This window comes from Ostrea edulis, chromosome 2 (genome assembly GCF_947568905.1).
Source record: "Ostrea edulis chromosome 2, xbOstEdul1.1, whole genome shotgun sequence".
NCBI lineage: Eukaryota > Metazoa > Mollusca > Bivalvia > Ostreida > Ostreidae > Ostrea > Ostrea edulis.
This window is the reverse complement of record NC_079165.1, coordinates 81,551,728-81,575,353: the sequence shown is the minus strand read 5'-3', so window position 1 is coordinate 81,575,353 and position 23,626 is coordinate 81,551,728. Positions and strand designations below refer to the sequence as shown.

The window sequence follows — 23,626 nt, the reverse complement described above, 5'->3', positions numbered from 1 at the left end:
CCTTCTCATCCTTGCTATGGTCTTTTTCAGCCCGTCTTTGTAGCTTGTTTTCTGCTTTTTTCAAGTTTTCTCTAAGTGTTTGGATCTCTGCATCAACCTAAGTGGAGAAAATTGAACATCAAAAATAAGTTTGTGTCTCTCTTCACAATATCAAATATTGATTTCCAGATGCTTATATATATAAATAATTTTGCAATAACCTTGATATTCATTATTCAAACAAAAAACTTGATGAATTTACTTTTTCAATCAAAATTCTGCCTGCAAAAGCAAAAGCTATGTGATGAATGAATGATACTTAAATTCATACGACAATTTGAATATTTACTGTACAGTTAAAAATTGTTAAGTTAGACAGATTGCCATGTGAATTGAATACTAGTGTTTCAAAACACAAAGTTTGATGAAAATGGAAGATTTCAAGTTGCAGAATTTGATGGAAATTGAATATTTCATGGCATTACATTGTACAAAATGTGTATAAACATGACTTCAGTATGTACAGAATGTGTATAAACATGACTTCAGTATGTACAGAATGTGTATAAACATGACTTCAGTATGTACAGAATGTGTGTAAACATGACTTCAGTATGTACAGAATGTGTATACACATGACTTCAGTATGTACAGAATGTGTATACACATGACTTCAGTATGTACAGAATGTGTATAAACATGACTTCAGTACATGTACAGAATGTGTATAAACATGACTTCAGTATGTACAGAATGTGTATAAACATGACTTCAGTATGTACAGAATGTGTATAAACATGACTTCAGTATGTACAGAATGTGTATAAACATGACTTCAGTATGTACAGAATGTGTATAAACATGACTTCAGTATGTACAGAATGTACATGCATTAGAAACAGACATCCAGACTGCTAATAGAAAACACAAGAGACTACGACTATGAAATGACAGCAGTTAGGTTTATATAGGTACATGACTGAAATACAAGTATTTTGCAGCTGTTCCGATAAAGCTTATGGAAAATTCTAAATATCATCCTCCACCACTGTGAAATGTAAATTTCATATATGAATAAAATTTCATATTTTCCCATAGAAATGTTTACATAACTACAGAGATTTTTGAAATTGAACTGAAGTGTTAAGAAGTTTCCTCTAAATCTAATCTAAATGAGGAAGATGCAAAATATGAAGCAAGGATGATCATATACTTCATCCCTCAGCAGGTGTTACATTCACTTACATTGCCTGACTCTAGAGGCTAACAAGGGTAAACATCATAAGTATAAAGGATCTGTTTTCCCCCCTCAATTCTATTTGATTAATCAATTGTTCATACATGAAATCATTCCAATTCTGAATAAAGTTCTTTTTCTCTTTCCAAGTATCAAAACCCTCCATTTAAAAATGAACCCTTACATGGCTGGTGTTTTTCTTCATCTGCTCCACCTCCAGCAGGCTCTTGTTGGCACTATCGTGCATATATTGCTGAAGATCCTTGAAGGTTTTGCCCAGCACATCTCTGTCATTCTGCGGACTGATTGGGCTCTACAGAAAAGAACAGAGGAAATCTGGATGTCAGCAGAAAAATCTCTCACGTCACAACATTTAATATGAGATTATAAACTTAATGATTTCTTTTTCTCGCTATTTTGAAATTGTTTTTAACACAACTACAGTAGAAGGGCATTATCTACCAATCATTATAGAGTAAGTTATTTATTCCTTATGACAGAAGCAATAAAAGAGAGGCCTACCCTGCCAGATTTCACAGTCTGTGTGAGGTCTTTTAACCTCTTCCTCAATTCTGGGTTAGGAATGGCATCATTCAACTTCCTGTCTTTGTCACTCAGCTGAGCCTGCAGTAAAAATAGCAGTCACAATATTGATAAAACAACAGTTTATCAGACTACATAAACAAAGATTGTTACTTAAAAATTGCATTTCATTTTTGAAAATACATGAGGACATGAACTGCGATGATTTATGCCTGCATACTTCATGAGGCACATTGACGCTCCATGAAAAGTCTGCTGACGTGAAGCATTGCTGTTCATACCCTCATGTATTTTCAAAAATGAAATATATCTTTTAAATTTACAATCTACTGTCATTTCTGTTGGAATATTCCCAGCTGTTAAAATAGTCGTACTATATTTATCAACATTCACATTCACGTGTGATATTTCACATTCATGAGGAAATGGTTATCAGTTCAACTGGCAAAGATTTCGAAGGAAAAACATTAGAAATGTAATGATTAAACAATGCATGACACCACTATTAATTATTTTATTACTGGAAATACATATATCAGGTTCATCTAAACAACAAAAGGTCATTCAATACTGAACCATCTAGGGCTTGATAAATTCAGTATATTTCTGCAGACAGTCAGAAAAAAAACTTGTACATGTAACTATTTTATTTTGTCAAGGACTATGTGGTACCATTAATTGTTTGACAAATTCATTCAAATTTTCAGCATTTCTAAAAGAACACTTTGGAACACAAATGCAAACATCAGCATGGTACACATCAAAACGTAACAACCGATGACTGTCACATATATATATTGTAACAACATATCATCGTATTGTTAAGTTAACTGATGGCTATAACATATATATATTGTAACAACATATCATCGTATTGTTAAGTTAACTGATGACTGTCACATATATATATATTGTAACAACATATATCGAATTGTTAAGTTAACTGATGACTGTCACATATATATATTGTAACAACATATCATCGAATTGTTAAGTTAACTGATGACTGTCACATATATATATTGTAACAACATATCATCGAATTGTTAAGTTCACTGATGACTGTCACATATATATATTGTAACAACATATCATCGTATTGTTAAGTTCACTGATGGCTATAACATATCTATTGTAACAAACAAACCATTGTATTGTTAAGTTCACTGATGGCTATAACATATTTATTGTAACAAACAAACCATTGTATTGTAAGTTCACTGATGGCTATAACATATTTATTGTAACAAACAAACCATTGTATTGTTAAGTTCACTGATGGCTATAACATATTTATTGTAACAAACAAACCATTGTATTGTTAAGTTCACTGATGGCTATAACATATTTATTGTAACAAACAAACCATTGTATTGTTAAGTTCACTGATGGCTATAACATATTTATTGTAACAAACAAACCATTGTATTGTTAAGTTCACTGATGGCTATAACATATTTATTGTAACAAACAAACCATTGTATTGTTAAGTTGACTCTGTAGTTTCCTAATCTCATCCTCGAGATGAGATTTGTCTCGAGCTTCTCTCATGGCACGCTCTGCTCGTTCTCGCTCAGTCTGTACCTGGCGTTCATATTGTTGTCTGTCATTCTACAAAACAACGAATATAATTAGTTTAATGAACATTCAGTTTATGATAATATAATCAGTTTAATATCTATTATAATCATTTTAACACATATCTGCAATTAATATAATTAGTTTAATGAATACTGACAATTGATAAAATCTAATTCAATTTAAGTGAATTCAAATGACGTCTAAAACATCTCTTTTTTAAGAATATTGGTTGAATGTATGGTTACTGAATTTTATTTTCAGAGAGATATCTAAAACACCCATGCTTTACAATGATTTTCAGTCCCTGATACTAACATTGACTTTCCTCTCAGCATCCTTCAGGGCCTTCCTCATTTCCTGGAGTTCGTGAGCCGTGGTCTCCATTTTGTCCTGGTACTCCGCGTCCTTGGAGCGGTTCCTGTGGATCTGGTCCTCTAAGGTCCGGTTCATGTCCTGGTGTTTGGACAGTGAATCTTCTAACTCCATCAGTCTCTGTAGAAATGACATAAAACACCATGTGAAATAATGTGGGAGAAACACGACCACCCCTGACCGTAAGCTGTCCCTCTCAGTATACAACTACTGAAGAAAATATATACATATCAACCACCAAGGTAATACTGAAAATAACAACCCATTCCTTTATTCTAAATTGTCACAGTCCACACTTCAAGTTTTTTGTTCTATTAATAACCAATGCAATAAATTACATTTGTTATTAATGTTTAATTACTTTCAATTGATAGCATACGTTCATGATAATACATGAACAAAGTCATTTCTGTCTCAAACTTGAAGGAGAACAGTAAAATCACCTCTTCAGCTTCAATTGCAGAAATCTGAAAAATCATCAAATGTTAAGCCATAGACAAAACAGGCTGCAGAGACAATGACAGAAGTTCTCAGGATGTTTCTCTAGCAGCAGGTGCCCTTACTTGCTCAAGTGTTGGTACTTTGCCAGCTTCACTGTCCAGAACACTGAGTTCCTGCTCGAGTTTACGACATTGATCCTCCAACGACATCTTTTCACCGAGCAGCACTTCATAATCTCGCTGAACTTTCTGGCCTTTCGTCTTCACATGAGACAAATATCCCTGTAATCCTCCGACAATCTCATCCAGCTCAGTACGGATGGATTCATTACTCTCAATACGATCTAAAAAATGTTTTCAAAGACACTTATGTCTAATGCAACATTCATCTCTATTAACTAGTACTCCAAAACCATTTTAATTTCACAAAAACTACATGCATATCAATTTAATTTAAATTCTGTTATTCTGTTATTTTTCTTTGATCATGTACTTTTCGAGAAGTCTTGAACCTACCATCATTGAGCTGAACTTCCAGCTTTTTGATGTCTTCTGTTTCCCTGGCGATGGTATCCAACATGACCTCTAGTTGCTGATTCAGCTGTCCGTACATCTGATTACTCTCGCTGATTTGTTGTTCCTTATCAACCATCTCAGCATAAACCTTACGCTATAAAGTAAAAAATAGCGTGATTTACTATACCTTAGCAACCATCTCAGCATAAATCTGACACTATGAAGTGAAGAAAAAGAGAGTATAATACTTTGTAAGAGATGACAGGATGTTCTAGGAAAATGAAATTTCAGGAAATATTAATGTACATCTTTTTCTTCCTATGTAGCTAAAATGGCACATTCTGATTAGCTAACAAGCCAAAGGTGAATAACAATACCAAACGTTGAAGTTGCATTAAAAAGTAGGAGATGTCACAAAGACGCTTTCCATATACAGATGGTTGTTTTGACATCCTGAAGGCCTAGCCTATATATACTTTTCCTGTGCACACTGTTACAATTCTGGGAAATTTGTTATATATTGAAAATAAATTTATCATTTAGCCAATCAGGGATGCACATGAATTAACTTCGGTTTGCATTTTAACACTATCTTCATTCAGATCTAGATATAACTATTATCATCACTGCCCATAAATTCTTGGTAGGGATTTTTTTATATATAGGTATGCTATTCCTTCACTGGTTTTTAATGAACTCAGAAACAGCATTAACAAACATAGTAGTGAAAAATAACTTTAAACAATTATATAATATACTTAAATAAAATCAATATTATCTATCTCTCCTTCTATCAATTTACATCAAAACTAAAGAGATTTTAAAAATTTAAGAAATATAATCTCCACCCAACTACAAGTTTTTCAATACAAGTTACACAAGATTCCAGATAAAGTCCTCATAAATCAATAATGTAAAAAAATAATAATACAAAAACAAAATTAGCAAATAACTTTTTGCATCAAAAGAATCCATCACATTCTACAGCTCACCTTTTTTTCCTTCCGGTTTCTCCACTTAAGTCCAAAATACTTGTAAAACGGATAAATAACTTACACGATTTGTAACAAAATGTTCCATCTAAATCCTATATACTTGTAAAGCGGATACGCAACTTATACGACTTGTAATACAATGTATGATGCCAATTTCAGCAAAATCATCTTGTCACATAAAATGGTAAATTTTTAAGATGAAATCTTACCAGCCATACAGTATACACAATATGTGAAATTGTTTATCTTTCTGTTAATTCTGGAGGTGGGAGGGGTGATCTTGCATATGTAAGATCCTCGTTGTCCAGTCTGTTAAATCTAGGGGTGGGAGGAGTGACTTTAAATGTCCAGTCTGTTAAATCTAGAGGTGGGAGGGGTGGCCTTAGATGTCCAGTCTGTTAAATCTAGAGGTGAGAGGGGTGACCTTACATATTTAGGGTTCCTGTCCAGTCTGTTAAGTCTAGGGGTGGGAGGGGTGACCGTACATATTTAAGATCCTTGTCCAGTGTGTTAAGTCTACGCGGATGGGAGGGGTTGACATTCATATTTAAGATCCATCATGTGCAGTCTGTTAATTTAGGGAGTGGGGATGGGGTTGATCTAACATATTTAGGATCCTTGGTGTCCAGTCTGTTAATTTTGGGTGTGGGAGGGCTGTTAATTTTGGGTGTGGGAGGGGTGACTTACATATTTAGGATCCTTGGTGTCCAGTCTCTCCAGCTGGCCTTTCAGTCGAGCTACATCCACCTTATTCTGATGCATGGAGTTTTTCGTTTTATCAATCTCCTCCTCTATTTGTGTTGCACTGTCTCTGAGCTCATTTACCTGTTTCAAATGCACAGTCATGTATATTAACAGAATCTAGAAGACGATAATAAACAGTGATAATATCAATATATATGCAGCTGGATCCCGTTTTATAACATACATGAGATTTTCATTCTTTATTTACGCAAACTAAATGTGTGTATGTGTGTGTAAAAAAAAAAAAGGAGGGGGATGTATTACCCACCAGTTGCATTTTCTTAGCCATTCGTTGACGTATTTGGACCTTGATGTCATCCTTGTCGGGGATGTCCCCCATGCGTTTGAGGTCCTTGGTAGCCTGGAGTAGTTTTCTCTCAGTTCCCATCAAGTCATCCTGCAGCCTCTTTAAGCGGTCCTCCGCTGTAAACATGTAAACCAAAGTCTGATTCACAACATACAAACACTTTTGTGATTATGGCATTTTTTTTTTATCGGATCCATTATTTGTTGTCTTGTACTATATCATTTGAACATTTCAATCTTTTTTAAATCCTACATAGCAACCAAACTGGTTATTTACTTTAAATCATAAAATGTAATGTAGTTAATGATGGACAGCAATGTGCATTTGAAGACAATATGATTATTAAAGTTAGTGTTGCAGATTTCTGCTGTGTATTCAAGTCACAAAATATTCACAACTAAATATATTTTCTAGCAAACATTCAGTCATCCCCTCAATAAAACTCTGATGAAACTCTTGATGTTTACAAAATGAGTTGTCCTTTTATAAAATTTAACTCGATCGTGAGCAATTTTAGAAGAATATAGTCATCGTTGACCAACATGGACAGTCCGTATGCAGTCCAGCATTCCTTATCAGGTTAATCATGGTAAAGGAAGGTGAATATGCAATGCTATAAAGTGAAAAATATGATACATGAAAGGAAAAGAAATGGAAAATAAATGATCGCTGGAAGGTCCATATACCATAATGCAATGGGACACCACCAAGTCTAAAAGATTAGCAACAGGATAAAGAAGGTTCTACACACACTAACTAACTGGTGAAGTTAATCATAAAAAAATGAACAAAATGGAACGTGGCAAACAGAAAATAAACACTAGCAAAATCAGAAGATTTCTATTTTTGCAAATACGAATAATAAGTTTGATTTGATGTGAACTTTTGCATTTGCTTGAAAGAGCACATTGATGTTTCCATAATCATGAAGAATCAGGATAATTTTGCCTGCCATTAAGAATATAAAGGGTTGAGATTACAATGTAGGCCACAACAAGATGCTCTCACATATTTACTTCAAGTGGAAACTTTGTAAAAATTGACTTTCTTCTCAAACTCTGGTCTCTTTACCATCCATTCATCAAGAAATACAGGTGAGGTATACTTACTCTGTTTTACCTGGCTATCAGCTATTTAAATTCACAAACAAATAACAAAGGTGAAAACATGAAATGGGGAACATACATAAATGAAGATGGGAAGCAATAACAACAGCAGTTTGAACCAAAGTTCAACACATTGATTACAATTGAAGTCTTCAAATCTGATAACCAACTACAGATGTTCATAAACCACTATAGGAGTTTCTACCAAGATTATACAACAGAGAATTTTTTTCTTCTAAATTCAAAATTTGAGATCGCTACCATTTAATAACCAATGCCCATGAACTAAAGTATCAAGCTTGTTAACTCTACACCCTGTCCAATTTTCTATTATAAGAATCTTACATTATTTTTCATAGTTTGAGACTTACAGATTTCACCTGACATAACGTTTTGCATAATATCATCTATGACTGAAACAAAAGAAAATTGAGTGTATGAAAAAACTACTTCAATTTTGTGCCTTATGAGCATATTATCTTAATTTTAACGTTCCTTGTACATCTTTGTCAGGTAGTATTGAAAATACAGAATCAAAATAACAAGTATCTGATTACAGATTATTGGAATAACCAGTACCAGATTATCAGAATAACCAGTACTAGATTATCAGAATAATCAGACTACAGATTATCAAAATAACCAGTACTAGATTATCAGAATAATCAGATTACAGATTACCAGAATAACTAGTACTAAATTATCAGAATAACCAGTACCAGATTATCAAAATAATCATCAGTACCAGATTATCAGAATAATCATCAGTACCAGATTATCAGAATAACCAGTACTAGATTATCAGAATAACCAGTACCAGATTATCAGAATGACCAGATTACAGATTATCAGAATAATCGGATAACAGATTATCAGAATAACCAGTACTAGATTATCAGAATAACCAGTACTAGATTATCAAAATAACCAGATAACAGATTATCAAAATAACCAGTACTAGATAACAGATTATCAGAATAACCAGTACTAAATTATCAGAATAACCAGTACCAGATTATCAGAATAACCAGTACTAGATTATCAAAATAACCAGATAACAGATTATCAAAATAACCAGTACTAGATAACAGATTATCAGAATAACCAGTACTAGATTATCAAAATAACCAGTACTAGATTATCAAAATAATCAGTACTAGATTATCAGAATAACCAGTACTAGATTATCAGAATAATCAGATTACAGATTACCAGAATAACTAGTACTAAATTATCAGAATAACCAGTACCAGATTATCAAAATAATCATCAGTACTAGATTATCAGAATAATCATCAGTACTAGATTATCAGAATAACCAGTACTAAATTATCAGAATAACCAGTACCAGATTATCAGAATAACCAGTACTAGATTATCAAAATAACCAGATAACAGATTATCAAAATAACCAGTACTAGATAACAGATTATCAGAATAACCAGTACTAGATTATCAAAATAACCAGTACTAGATTATCAAAATAATCAGTACTAGATTATCAGAATAACCAGTACTAGATTATCAGAATAATCAGATTACAGATTACCAGAATAACTAGTACTAAATTATCAGAATAACCAGTACCAGATTATCAAAATAATCATCAGTACTAGATTATCAGAATAATCATCAGTACTAGATTATCAGAATAACCAGTACTAGATTATCAAAATAACCAGTACTAGATTATCAAAATAATCAGTACCAGATTATCAAAATAACCAGTACTAGATTATCAGAATAATCAGTACCAGATTATCAGAATAACCAGTACTAGATTATCAAAATAATCAGATAACAGATTATCAAAATAACCAGTACTAGATAACAAATTATCAGAATAACCAGTACTAGATTATCAAAATAACCAGTACTAGATTATCAAAATAATCAGTACCAGATTATCAAAATAACCAGTACTAGATTATCAGAATAACCAGTACCAGATTATCAGAATAACCAGTACTAGATTATCAAAATAACCAGATTACAGATTATCAGAATGACCAGATTAAAGATTATCAGAATGACCAGATTACAGATTATCAGAATAACCAGAATTTGATTACAGATTATCAGAATTACCAGTGATTAAAGATTATCAGAATAACCAGTATCTAATTACAGATTAACAGAATTACCAGTATCTGATTAAGTGAGCCCTATTGTACTGACAGCTAATTTTTTTTACTAACTTAGGTTAGAGTATATTCAGCACAATTATGAAAAGTAATAAAATTTTGGTTCTACAGGGAATTCTACAGATAACGCTGCTGTTAAATGACATATCTGCTATCAAGTCAATAAAACTCATTTGCAGTTTAACAAATTTACAAATGCACACATCTACATGCAACATTACTGAAATCCATCTATTCACTGCTCTTACCATCTTCTATTGCCAAAGGTAACACTAATGTAAAATCACCATTATGCATATATGAAATCATGAAAATCACATTATGTATCCAAAGAATACAACATTCTGCTATATAGAGGAAACAATTTTTTTTGGGTTCATGCAAAAGTATGTATATATTGTATGTGAAGAAGTAGAGAAAGTCATGCAATTTGTGTGACAAGGATAAATTTCTACGTTTCATAAAGAAAATTTGAATCTGCTGCCCTACCATATGAGCATTGACAACTACAGTATCACAAATGTTCCAATATCAAGGAGAGTTTTGTGATAATATTTCATTTACACTTTTAAATTATTTACAATGAAATTGAAAAACAATGATCCAAAACTGAACAACAAAACTTCTGACTAATTGTTTTTTAAATCAATTACACTATATCATTAATAAAAGCTTCACAGAGCAATGTCTGTCTTGAAGACCACAATTTACCCATAGAAATTTACTATGCACGCAAAATGTTGGTGTATATGATATACACTGTATAAGATGCTGAGTTGCACTCACTTTTTTGAACTCGGTCTTGTTTCTTAGCGAGCTCGCTGTCTAACTGAGTGTGTAGTCTCTCCATGACTTCGGCTCTCTGTGGGCTGGGCAGGCTGTGGACACCGGGGTGTTGTTGAGGGGACCCTGATAGGTCCGAGTCCCGGGTGTACTGATTTGCTTTGTACCGAGCCCTTCCTATGTATGGACTCTCTCCTAGGCCCCCACTGTCATCCCCTTCCTAAAACCAGGGAATTACAAGGTAGGATTACTGGTTATAAGTACAGTAAAACATGGTTATAACGAACATGTTTATAATGAATTCATGCTTACAGTAAAACACAGTTATAGCAAACATGTTTATAATGAATTCATGCTTACAGTAAAACACAGTTATAGCAAACATGTTTATAATGAATTCATGCTTACAGTAAAACACAGTTATAGCAAACATGTTTATAATGAATTCATGCTTACAGTAAAACACGGTTATAACAAACACACAGATAATGAACTCATGCTTACAGTAAAACACAGTTACAGAAAACATGTTTATAATGAATTCATGCTTTACAGTGAAGTGATTTTCATTCATTTAAAACATATGAACTTATTGGATATAAAATATCAAAATTGTTCCTTCCTAGCACTTCACTATAAGTGTGTTTTACTGTATATATAAACAAGTTAAACTAGAACTGTCCTAATAGGACTAATACTAACGTAGGGCACACTGGGTGATGGTAAATGGTGAATTTGTGCTCAATGAAGAAAAAACACATCTTTTGACATGAAGAGAAACTCATTTTCTTGAGAACAATCAATGTAAATGCAAGACTATATATTCTGCAGTAGCGTATTACTAAGAATATTTTAGATATGCAAAATATAACTTCTGAATATTAAATCATGGATAAATATTCAACATGCATGAGCCAGTGAAAGACACATCTGATCTTTTATTTAAAAAATCATATCCACAGACAGATGGGCAGACAGACATATGGACTGATGATTCTATTATACCCTCTCCTGAAATTATGCAGTAGTTTCTGTGAAAGAACATATCATTACCAAATTTAAAAGAAAATGACCACTTCCATTAAGGAAGTTATCCCCTGAGTTTTTCAGTACAACTGCGCAGGATGCTACAACTAAGTATTTACTGGTTCAATATTGATCCCATTGGTGCAAACATATCACACATTTATTGATAAACCCTATCCAGTTGAAAATGTTTGTGTCAATTCAAATTTTGAAAGGGTTTGGCAGGGACTATATTTTGTGGTGGAAGGATTCATTAATCAAAAAGTTCTAATTCTGCATGATATTACAGTTTCTGTTTCATCCAATGTATCATCTACTTTTACACTCCTATACATATATTTCAGTTTTATGATTTACGATACAGGTAGTTGAGACTAGGAACTAGTTCAAATGTTGTAAATTATTAACTTGGTTGATATATTTTTCCAAACAGAACACTGATTCTTAAAAAACGTTTTAATTAATTTACTCGAAATTTTGTATACAAATTCAGTATTTTCGCCAATAATTCAAAAATTTGATCTCCAACTCCCAGTTTTTAAAGTTGCATTTTAAATTGTAAGACTAGACCTGAAAATTGTGTAAAATTTAAAAAATTGACATTACTCTTAATATGTCCTTTTAAACTATCAATTTTGATATCATGAAGTTTTTCATATATCAAGTGCAAAAAGGTCATTATTTATTTCCATTACTAGTATTAACTTTTTTTTTATCTGCAGTGTTAGAAGACATGATTATGTATATATTTTAAGTAATGATTGATTTGTGTTGCATATGTTGTGTTGACACCGACAGAAAAATCAAGTTTAATTGAATAAATTTTCAGTGCAAAAAGGTCACGTTTAGAACACTATTGCTCAATAACAAGCGTTGCAACCCCAGTTTTTCTTTTTAATTTCATAATTCTCCTTCAATGAAGAAATCAAAAATACACTTCCCAAAAAATTGACATTACTCCAAATGTCAGGTGTGAACCTCTTTAAGTTGAATAAAGTGCACCGCCACGGCACATGATACGCCCGTCACATATTGTTAACAGTATAGATTGTACCCATTAAAACATTTTTTTAAATATCACCTTAATTAAATGTCACAGTGACCTTAAAGTAGGATGTGACACACCTTCTACCTAAGATGCATTAGTTGACCAATTTTGGTGATTCTAGGTCTAATAGTTTTCAAGTTATGAGCCGGACAAGTTTTTGCCATATATGGCCATATCTTCTTAATGAAAAGTCACAGTGACCTGGTTTTAATGTGCGACACACCTTCTACCCAAGATGTATCTACAGACAAAGTTTGATGATTCTAGGCCTTGTAGTATTTAAGTTATGGGTCGGACACGAAAAAGCTAACAGACGGACGGACAGACGGATATCTTCTTAATGAAAAGTCACAGTGACCTGGTTTTAATGTGCGACACACCTTCTACCCAAGATGTATCTACAGACAAAGTTTGATGATTCTAGGCCTTGTAGTATTTAAGTTACGGGTCAGACACGAAAAAGCTAACAGACGGACGGACAGACGGATATCTTCTTAATGAAAAGTCACAGTGACCTGGTTTTAATGTGTGACACACCTTCTACCCAAGATGTATCTACAGACATAGTTTGATGATTCTAGGCCTTGTAGTATTTAAGTTACGGGTCGGACACAAAAAAGCTAACAGACGGACGGACAGACGGATATCTTCTTAATGAAAAGTCACAGTGACCTGGTTTTAATGTGCGACACACCTTCTACCCAAGATGTATCTACAGACAAAGTTTGATGATTCTAGGCCTTGTAGTATTTAAGTTACGGGTCGGACACGAAAAAGCTAACAGACGGACGGACAGACAGACGGATATCTTCTTCATGAAAAGTCACAGTGACCTGGTTTTAATGTGCGACACACCTTCTACCCAAGATGTATCTACAGACAAAGTTTGATGATTCTAGGCTTTGTAGTATTTAAGTTACGGGTCGGACACGAAAAAGCTAACAGACGGACGGACAGACGGACGGACATGAACGGCATACCATAATACGACCCGTCTTAAGACGGGCGTATAAAAACACCAGTAAAATGAAAATATCCATAACTTCCTTGTATGTTAAAGAATTTCATTAAAAATGGCAGGTGCACAACTTCATTATATGTACATAATTGTATACAGTTTGAATCAAATCTGTTCATTGGTTTTTAAAATATATACTCTGGACAATGACAACACCGGCATGCGCGCCCCCTCAAAATAGAAAAAAATATCCATAAGTTCCTTGAATTCAATCATATAGCAATAGCAGGTGCACAACTTCATTATTCATATCAGATATACACAAAGTTGTAATCCTATCTGTTTATCAGTGTTAAAAATATACTCTGGACAAATCATATCTCCAGATGGACAGAAAAGGTGATTCCAGACAGGGCCGTAAATTACATGGAGGCGGAGGAGGCAGCTGCCTCCTCCAACTTTTGAGCCAAAAAAAATTAAAATTTAAAGTTTATTAGAATTTATGTTGTTTCCAATAACTAAGAACATGATACCTCCCTTAAAAAGCATTCCAAATCTTTCTTTTAGAATGAGTTAGTCAAGTAACATCTTAGAAGGCCCTAGAATCAAGGATTTTGCACGAAACGTGTTCAGTGTGCACAAAATGTGCTCAGCGTCTGGGGGCCTGGGCGGCCCCCAGACCCCCGCCTAATTTCCTGCCTCCTCCAAATTGAAGGTTAATTTACGGCCCTGCCAGAATATTCCCATAAATAAATTTCATTAGCAGGGTATAATAGTTCATAATCTATGCATGAAATATATATACTTTTAGAAAGATATATTTGCAAAAATCATGGACAGAATGCTTAACTTAAAGAACTTACAGTGTGGAAACTTGAGGGACTCTTGCCGAGACTGTCAAACTTAGAGTCAATCTTAAAAAATGCTAATTCTTGTTCCAGTTGATAATGCTTCTCGCATGCTTTGTTCAACTCAGAAGTTTTCTTTTTCAGCTGTAAACAAAAAAATAAGTCATTGTCATTTTCTACAACATATATCATCAATTGCCAATTCCTAGAGAGAAAAGAATTAATTTTTTTAAGAAAACCCCAAAACAGTACAAATTACCTTAAAATACCTAGGTTTAATATACCTTTTATACATCAAGATTTACAAACGAATGCCAGAACGTGAAATTCATAGAAACAAGAAAAATATTCAAAACATACTGAGTATAAATGAGGCATACTACATGTAGCAAGATATTTATAAATAAGATTTTGAATTCAAAAAGTTAATGAGAAATGCCATGCTGCTTATTGAACATTATAAGCTATGTAAATCATAAATGATAAATTTCAATATCACATATCAATGTTTTCAGACTGCTTCCAACAGACAACTTACTCAGAGAATTCATAGTAAGATAGCCATTGCTTATAATCGAGATATGAATCTTCTCCTTCATAATCCAGACACATGGTTGTGCACCAACATGATCAGTGCATTCTTCACTGTTATTAATTCCACCACATAATAGAACATATTGAAAATCATCTACTATAGGACGATTAAACTCCTAATGGATCGGCACCACTGCCTGAACACATAATTCAATTAAATCATTTGTACGAGACAATATATTTCCTTTAAAAACTCTCCTTTTTTACTCGTAGACATGTATTTTCAGGCTTTTAACTTTCTATTGAGATGATAACAGAGGCAGTTTCTTTTGAGGGATTAATTGGCTCATTTACCTAAATACATAGATTCATAGAAACCCATTGTACAGCACATCTCAAGCACATCAATACTGAAAAATGAGTTATTGAATTTTAATATATATTACACTCGTGTCATATTTATTGACAATTTAAAGACTTTTTTCTATAAATTCATTTTGATTATAGTGGTGGGTATAACTTTCCCCATATTGAACCCCAGTTTTCAAATATCAGCTCTTTAAACATTCCACACAATACGACCACAGAAACAGTAAAGGAAAGCCTGAATTTTGCAGCATTTACCATAATCCACCATTATCTAACTCAAATACTTTTATTCTAGCTATGAATGAAATCACACAAGTCGATAGTTATACAAAGTCACTTTGCATTTTGGACCGATTGATTACCAAGTGAAGGCTTGATAGTAGCCAGAGATTAATCCAACAGTCTTACTGTGTTGTGATAAGTAATGAAATTGTTTACAGTTTTCTTAAATTATTCCATAAATAAACAAATTCTTGAGACTTGTGTAATTACTGAGATTCATCCTCAGAAGTGCAAACTTTTCTGAGGGTAGGGCATCATCACTTGCAATAAATCTCCCTCTCCTAGCAAATTTAACAATCAAAATTACATAATAACTATAAAGAGGGTAAATAAACTTGAGGACACACGCGACGTTTCTCAATAATAGATGATTTTTTGGTGACATTTCAGGTACAAATCATTTGCATCCTATCTTGTTTCTGCAAAAAGACATCAGGTATATTATCAGGTCTGTTTTTTGATAGTTTCTGGTTGTGGCAAGTAAAACTGTAAAGTCAATTCTTTTGTGCTACCGAATAACATTACCAAGTTATTGAAGCAAAGAAAGGAGCTTGAGAAAAATCCTTGGATCAATCTGAGATTGAACCCGGCCCCTTGCATTAATAGTTAGGTGATTTAACCCCTGAGCTAACCAGGCCAATACACAAAATATAGTAATATTACATGTACTACAATATGGAATTTAAACCTACATGTATTTCGGAAATCTTACAAGAACTCTTCTTATTGAGGGGATTTTAAAAATAGTCTTTTAAAAAAATGGCAGAAGTGTCGTGTGTGACCTTAAGGTAAACCATCCAAATCAATGTTATTTCAACAAAATAGAATGTTGCTATAGAAATGAATAAATTACATCAAAATTATCATGATGAAACATTTTCAACTGACTGTCATAGGACTAGGCAATGAGATTGCTGAGCACTTGTATATTTTTTTTGTGAGCTTTCCTTCCTTAACAAAAATCCAAAATCAATCTATTTTGTATAGTGGCATTCACATTTCTTTGTAAAATTCAATAAATGATAGCTTCATGTTAAGTGAGATATTTCTTTGAATTAGAGTTGGAATTTGCTTCAGAAATGTTTGCAGAAATCATGCTTAACCACAGACTTAATGTTAAACTGATTTAGGGCATTGGCAGTTCAACTGAATTTACAGTAAAATTTCACATAAAATCAACTATGTAACAGTTACACATGACTATGGTGCATTTTGCCAACCAGTATGGCCACCCTTAATTGTCATAACAAGAGTACTGCAAATGGTACATAATATGCCCGTGAAATGCTTACATAGGGTGTTTTTCTTGTGCTATAATTTGTATAAATTTGCTTCAGGTAGTATCAGCCATCATGAGGCTGTGACAAACTTTCATATGAACAAAGGGTCTTAGCTTAAAAATTGAGATTTCCTCAAAATGGACCAAGTTCAACAACCTGCAATTTTTTCAAAAATGGAAGAAAATCAAAATCCTTCACCAGATGCACATCTTCAGTACCTATACAAACACTCCACAAAATAAGTTCTTGTTTTGAATCTTCACATTTTTCTGGTAATAATTTTTCTAACACATAAAATGGAAATCATTTTTGAGTACACTCTTTCGGACGATGACTAACTTGAACAACAAAAATAAGGAATTTGATCATTCTGTTTTATTTAAAAACTTTAAAATCAATCAATATAATTCATTATTGTATTTATATCAGGAAAAAGAATTGTCCATCATGAGTTGATCCATGTGGGATAAGGGACGTGACATCTCATCCTTGGGTTGAATACTACAAATCTTGTCTCTAGTAGAAATATTCAACCCCTCATGGTGAGATTTCCTAATCCAACATGGATAGTGATTATGGAATTTTTTAAGCATTCTCCTGAATCTTAGAGTTACTCCCCTTAACAAAAATGAAAACTTACAGAATACTGTAATATGATCGACACATTGAAATTCAATGTTATCAAAATGTAAAGTAAAAGCCAAAGGGGCAATGAGAGTCAACAGGAAATAAAATGGCTATTATAAATGTGTAGCGGTGAAGACGGGTTTGATTGCTGGTGGCCAGATAGCTCAGTTGGTGGAGCACCTGACTGGAGATTCAGGGGGCCCGGGTTTGAATCCCGGTCTAGTCTGTTGCATTTCCTCCCTTCCTATTACAAATGAAAAACCTCTACGATTTAAACCTCTTTCTCCTGAATGTCTTGCTTTGTCAATGACCTTAATTAAGCAGCAGTTATAGGGATAAAATCAATGTCTATATATGGAAAAAAGTTTTGTGAATCATTTTCATTTGATAAAACTTTCAAATTTATACTAAGAATCTATTCATTTACACTTCATCACTGACCAAAATAAAATCTGGTATTCAACATTTGTGTTGTGTCATAGATTGTAGTAAATAAGGAACTTCTGCCATCATACATATGTTATAAACATTTGCAGATGAAATCTTAAACCTCTCCTTTGCAATAATTTTAATTTCAAAATTTAACTGTTCATATTCTGTACCATTAGTGGCTATAAATATGAATCGTACATGTACCTGAAAAGGTGGAGGTTTAGAAGCGACATCCCAATTCTCCTTGGCTTTGGGAAAAGTACGCCATTCCATAGTTTGGTTACATGATTTACAAATGTATGTGTTAAGACACTTCCAAACACATGCCCTAGATAAAGCTCATTCTCTCAAACACTACAATATCCTCAAAAGTATAGCACAAAGGTTGCTCTATAATCCCGGCCTTGAATGCGGCATCAACTGAGGGAGAGTTCTGTTTGGGTGCAGCATGCAGTCTGCACACACTGGATATGTCTCTGCGTGTTTAAAGTTGTACAAACCATTGAGGGAACTTATACTGCCACAGTTTTCTTTTAATGGTTGTACATGTATTCTTTTGTTAACCCAATTTTTAATGCTGAGGATTAAATAGGATTACACTTTCTGTGAACACTTATGTATGCAGTTTCTTAATCTTCCGTTAATATAACATTTAGAATGACCTTTAATTCTTATTCATTAGGTTTCAATGTACATACTGAGCCAGACAAAAGTCAGATGAAGTACAGAGCTATATGTAGGTAGTTCACTGTCACCATGTTCTCAGTTCTAGTTGTCGACAGTTGCAATGGATCCTAATCCATGACGGTAGTGAAGAGAGTTAAACAGAAATCTTTGTGTTGAATTCTATTCACTCAGGCATGTAATAAAGTTGGTACATTGAAAACTATTCCATAAAATTCATCTCAAATCTGTTTATTCTTTGAAGAATGTATATTTTCAGAGAAGCATACCACCATAATGCAAATATTTGTACTCAACATTTTTTACTAAAACCATCTCATATTGAACAACTATTTCTAGAGCTCCATTTTCTTTACCTTAATTATAAATTCATGTCAGCCAAAATACTCATGGGTAACATAAAATTTTGTTCATGGTAGTTTAGATCAACCAGTGCTAGTAATTACATGGAAGAAAATGATTAAATACGTAGCATATACAGTCATTCACTGAAATGTCATTATTTCCTTTAGCAATACAGTTTTTTAAAACTGCTATTAAAGACACTGCCCTAAAATAGCTATAGCGTGTGATGATATACAAGTCAGTGAAATCAGATGAAGAGTGAAAGATTAAACCAGAATGATAGCGAATCTGGCAGGTGGGCAGCAGTCACTGAGGAGTTGTGAACGACTCTGATAATGAAACTGTTTGTTGCAGTGAAGTGTTGTAACTGTTTGTAAAATGAATCAGATCTTTTGATTGATTGTATATTGTTTAACGTCCCTTTCGAGAATATTTCACTCATATGGAGACGTCACCATTGCCGGTGAAGGGCTGTAAAATTTAGGCCTATGCTCAATACTTATTCTAATCCAGATCCCCACGGGACCAGGTCTTTTGAACTGGAGATTTGACACCAAAGAGGTATAAAAAGGTTAACGTCAAACTCACCTGAACCTAAAATATTGGTTAAAGTACAAGCAACTTGAACATGTTAATGATATTTGCTTTAAATATCATAGCAGTTGTCTTCGCTACTTACAAACTTCTGCAAACACAAATTAAAAAAAAGAATACAGTTAAAAGTATTTCAGATGAAAACAAATTGCTAACTAGTAATATGCACTTTAAATTGCTGATGATAGTTTGACTGTCATATCACAAGGCTGTCAGTGTCTGATGATAGTCTGACTGTCATGTCACAAGGCTGTCAGTGTCTGATAATAGTCTGACTGATTGTCATGTCACAAGGCTGTCAGTGTCTGATGATAGTCTGATTGTCATGTCACAAGGCTGTCAGTGTCTGATGGTAGTTAACTGATTGTCATGTCACAAGGCTGTCAGTGTCTGATAATAGTCTGACTGATTGTCATGTCACAAGGCTGTCAGTGTCTGATGATAGTCTGACTGATTGTCGTGTCACAAGGCTGTCAATGTCTGATGATAGTCTGATGTCATGTCACAAGGCTGTCAATGTCTGATGATAGTCTAACTGATTGTCATGTCACAAGGCTGTCAGTGTCTGATGATAGTCTGATTGTCATGTCACAAGGTTGTCAGTGTCTGATGATAGTCTGATTGATTGTCATGTCACAAGACTGTCAGTGTCTGATGATAGTCTGACTGTCATGTCACAAGGCTGTCAGTGTCTGATGGTAGTTAACTGATTGTCATGTCACAAGGCTGTCAATGTCTGATGATAGTCTAACTGATTGTCATGTCACAAGGCTGTCAGTGTCTGATGATAGTCTGATTGTCATGTCACAAGGTTGTCAGTGTCTGATGATAGTCTGACTGTCATGTCACAAGACTGTCAGTGTCTGATGATAGTCTGACTGATTGTCATGTCACAAGGCTGTCAGTGTCTGATGATAGTCTGACTGTAATGTCACAAGGCTGTCAGTGTCTGATGGTAGTTAACTGATTGTCATGTCACAAGGCTGTCAGTGTCTGATGATAGTCTGACTGTCATGTCACATGGCTGTCAGTGTCTGATGATAGTCTGACTGATTGTCATGTCAAAAGGCTGTCAGTGTCTGATGATAGTCTGATTGTCATGTCACAAGGCTGTCAGCGTCTGATGGTAGTTAACTGATTGTCATGTCACAAGGCTGTCAGTGTCTGGTGATAGTCTGATTGTCATGTTACAAGGTTGTCAGCGTCTGATGATAGTCTGACTGACTGTCATGTCACAAGGCTGTCAGTGTCTGATGATAGTCTGACTGACTGTCATGTCACAAGGCTGTCAGTGTCTGATGATAGTCTGACTGATTGTCATGTCACAAGGCTGTCAGTGTCTGATGATAGTCTGACTGATTGTCATGTCAAAAGGCTGTCAGTGTCTGATGATAGTCTGACTGTCATGTCACAAGGCTGTCAGTGTCTGATGATAGTCTGACTGTCATGTCACAAGGCTGTCAGTGTCTGATGATAGTCTGACTGATTGTCATGTCAAAAGGCTGTCAGTGTCTGATGATAGTCTGACTGTCATGTCACAAGGTTGTCAGTGTCTGATGATAGTCTGACTGATTGTCATGTCACAAGGCTGTCAGTGTCTGGGATGAATTTCAGATACTACCACTCACTATGCAATTCTTCTATATTCGTTGCACTTACATCCACCTGACTGCAACATGGAACTTGTTGTCAGAATTTGGTACCTTTTAAGTGTTCTGCCATTAACAGGACAGTAAAGGAATCTGACAATTTGCCATTACCATAGAGATGGAGTTGACTGCATGGGTAAAAATACTCTGCATAATATAACAGACTGACAATTCTGAGCAAGCAGAAGACAGTACGTTGAAAGGCTGGGTAAACACCGGGGGTACAAATACTCTTCCCATGTATATATCCGATGGACACTTCTGGGTAAATTTTGAAAACCCTTCTATTTATTCATTCTTCACCTTTGATGCTCACAAGGTCACCATTATCTTAATTGAAAACTCATTCTACAAACCAGTAAATGCACTGACCATTTGTTAAGTGACTAGCAGTGAGCTGAAGAAGACAATTGAGCTCACTAGCTCATGTTTAGTCATAAGCTCAAGCAGTCAAGCTCATGAAGGTCACCAACTTATCTACCTTTGGCTATAAGCTCATTTGAACAATTTGCAACTCAAAAGTTTATTTTTAGATTTCTGACAGAATACTGACAATTTGTAACTCACCAGCTCATCTTTGGCTGCCAGCTCCCTTTCCATATCCTTCATTTTATCCATGGACATTCTCTGCTGTCTCAGATACTCATCCTGTTGAGCTTTCAACAGCGAGGACTCATGAGCTGATAAGTTTTTCTCTTCCTCAAGCTTCCTCAACCTCGAATCATCCTCCTCAACTTGTTTCTCTAATCTCTCCAACTCATCTACAGAAATAACAGTTACAATCACAGTCAACAACCAAAACTACCTCATCTACAGAAATAACAGTTACAATCACAGTCAACAACCAAAACTACCTCATCTACAGAAATAACAAAGTTATAACAACAACCAAAACTACCTCATCTACAGAAATAACAGTTACAATCACAGTCAACAACCAAAACTACCTCATCTACAGAAATAACAAAGTTATAACAACAACCAAAACTACCTCATCTACAGAAATAACAAAGTTATAACAACCAAAACTACCTCATCTACAGAAATAACAAAATTATAATAACAACAACCAAAACTACCTCATCTACAGAAATAACAAAGTTATAACAACAACCAAAACTACCTCATCTACAGAAATAACAGTTACAATCACAGTCAACAACCAAAACTACCTCATCTACAGAAATAACAAAGTTATAATAACAACAACCAAAACTACCTCATCTACAGAAATAACAAAATTATAACAACAACCAAAACTACCTCATCTACAGAAATAACAAAGTTATAACAACCAAAACTACCTCATCTACAGAAATAACAAAGTTATAATAACAACCAAAACTACCTCATCTACAGAAATAACAAAGTTATAACAACAACCAAAACTACCTCATCTACAGAAATAACAAAGTTATAACAACAACCAAAACTACCTCATCTACAGAAATAACAAAGTTATAACAACCAAAACTACCTCATCTACAGAAATAACAAAATTATAATAACAACAACCAAAACTACCTCATCTACAGAAATAACAAAGTTATAACAACAACCAAAACTACCTCATCTACAGAAATAACAAAGTTATAACAACAACCAAAACTACCTCATCTACAGAAATAACAAAGTTATAACAACAACCAAAACTACCTCATCTACAGAAATAACAGTTACAATCACAGTCAACAACCAAAACTACCTCATCTACAGAAATAACAAAGTTATAATAACAACCAAAACTACCTCATCTACAGAAATAACAAAGTTATAACAACAACCAAAACTACCTCATCTACAGAAATAACAAAATTATAACAACAACCAAAACTACCTCATCTACAGAAATAACAAAGTTATAACAACCAAAACTACCTCATCTACAGAAATAACAAAGTTATAACAACAATCAAAACTACCTATCTACAGAAATAACAAAGTTATAACAACAACCAAAACTACCTCATCTACAGAAATAACAAAGTTATAATAACAACAACCAAAACTACCTCATCTACAGAAATAACAAAATTATAACAACAACCAAAACTACCTCATCTACAGAAATAACAAAATTATAACAACAACCAAAACTACCTCATCTACAGAAATAACAAAGTTATAATAACAACAACCAAAACTACCTCATCTACAGAAATAACAAAATTATAACAACAACCAAAACTACCTCATCTACAGA

General features: G+C 33.9%; 1 protein-coding gene and 1 non-coding gene across 21 annotated transcripts in view; one reads left to right on the top strand and one right to left on the bottom strand.

The window, feature by feature from the left end:
• LOC125682170 (centriolin-like) overlaps positions 1-23,626 on the bottom strand; it is a 72,056-nt gene that overhangs the window by 32,597 nt on the left and 15,833 nt on the right. For 13 of the 20 annotated variants that reach the window (XM_056155111.1, XM_056155114.1, XM_056155113.1 and 10 more), the window contains exons 6-20: positions 21,991-22,184; positions 14,643-14,771; positions 10,751-10,967; positions 10,213-10,236; positions 7,824-7,844; positions 6,676-6,830; positions 6,351-6,488; positions 4,669-4,822; positions 4,276-4,496; positions 3,656-3,832; positions 3,236-3,370; positions 1,739-1,840; positions 1,401-1,529; positions 1,225-1,242; positions 2-97 (exon numbers count right to left, since the gene is read on the bottom strand). In XM_056155111.1, coding sequence (XP_056011086.1) covers positions 2-97; positions 1,225-1,242; positions 1,401-1,529; positions 1,739-1,840; positions 3,236-3,370; positions 3,656-3,832; positions 4,276-4,496; positions 4,669-4,822; positions 6,351-6,488; positions 6,676-6,830; positions 7,824-7,844; positions 10,213-10,236; positions 10,751-10,967; positions 14,643-14,771; positions 21,991-22,184 — 1,910 coding nt within the window. The remainder of the gene's footprint in view (position 1; positions 98-1,224; positions 1,243-1,400; positions 1,530-1,738; positions 1,841-3,235; positions 3,371-3,655; positions 3,833-4,275; positions 4,497-4,668; positions 4,823-6,350; positions 6,489-6,675; positions 6,831-7,823; positions 7,845-10,212; positions 10,237-10,750; positions 10,968-14,642; positions 14,772-21,990; positions 22,185-23,626) is intronic. The other 7 variants (XM_056155117.1, XM_056155115.1, XM_056155116.1 and 4 more) reach the window with 7 other exon arrangements.
• On the top strand, positions 17,873-17,945 carry Trnas-gga (transfer RNA serine (anticodon GGA)). Its single transcript has one exon. It is a non-coding gene; the product is annotated as a tRNA-Ser (tRNA).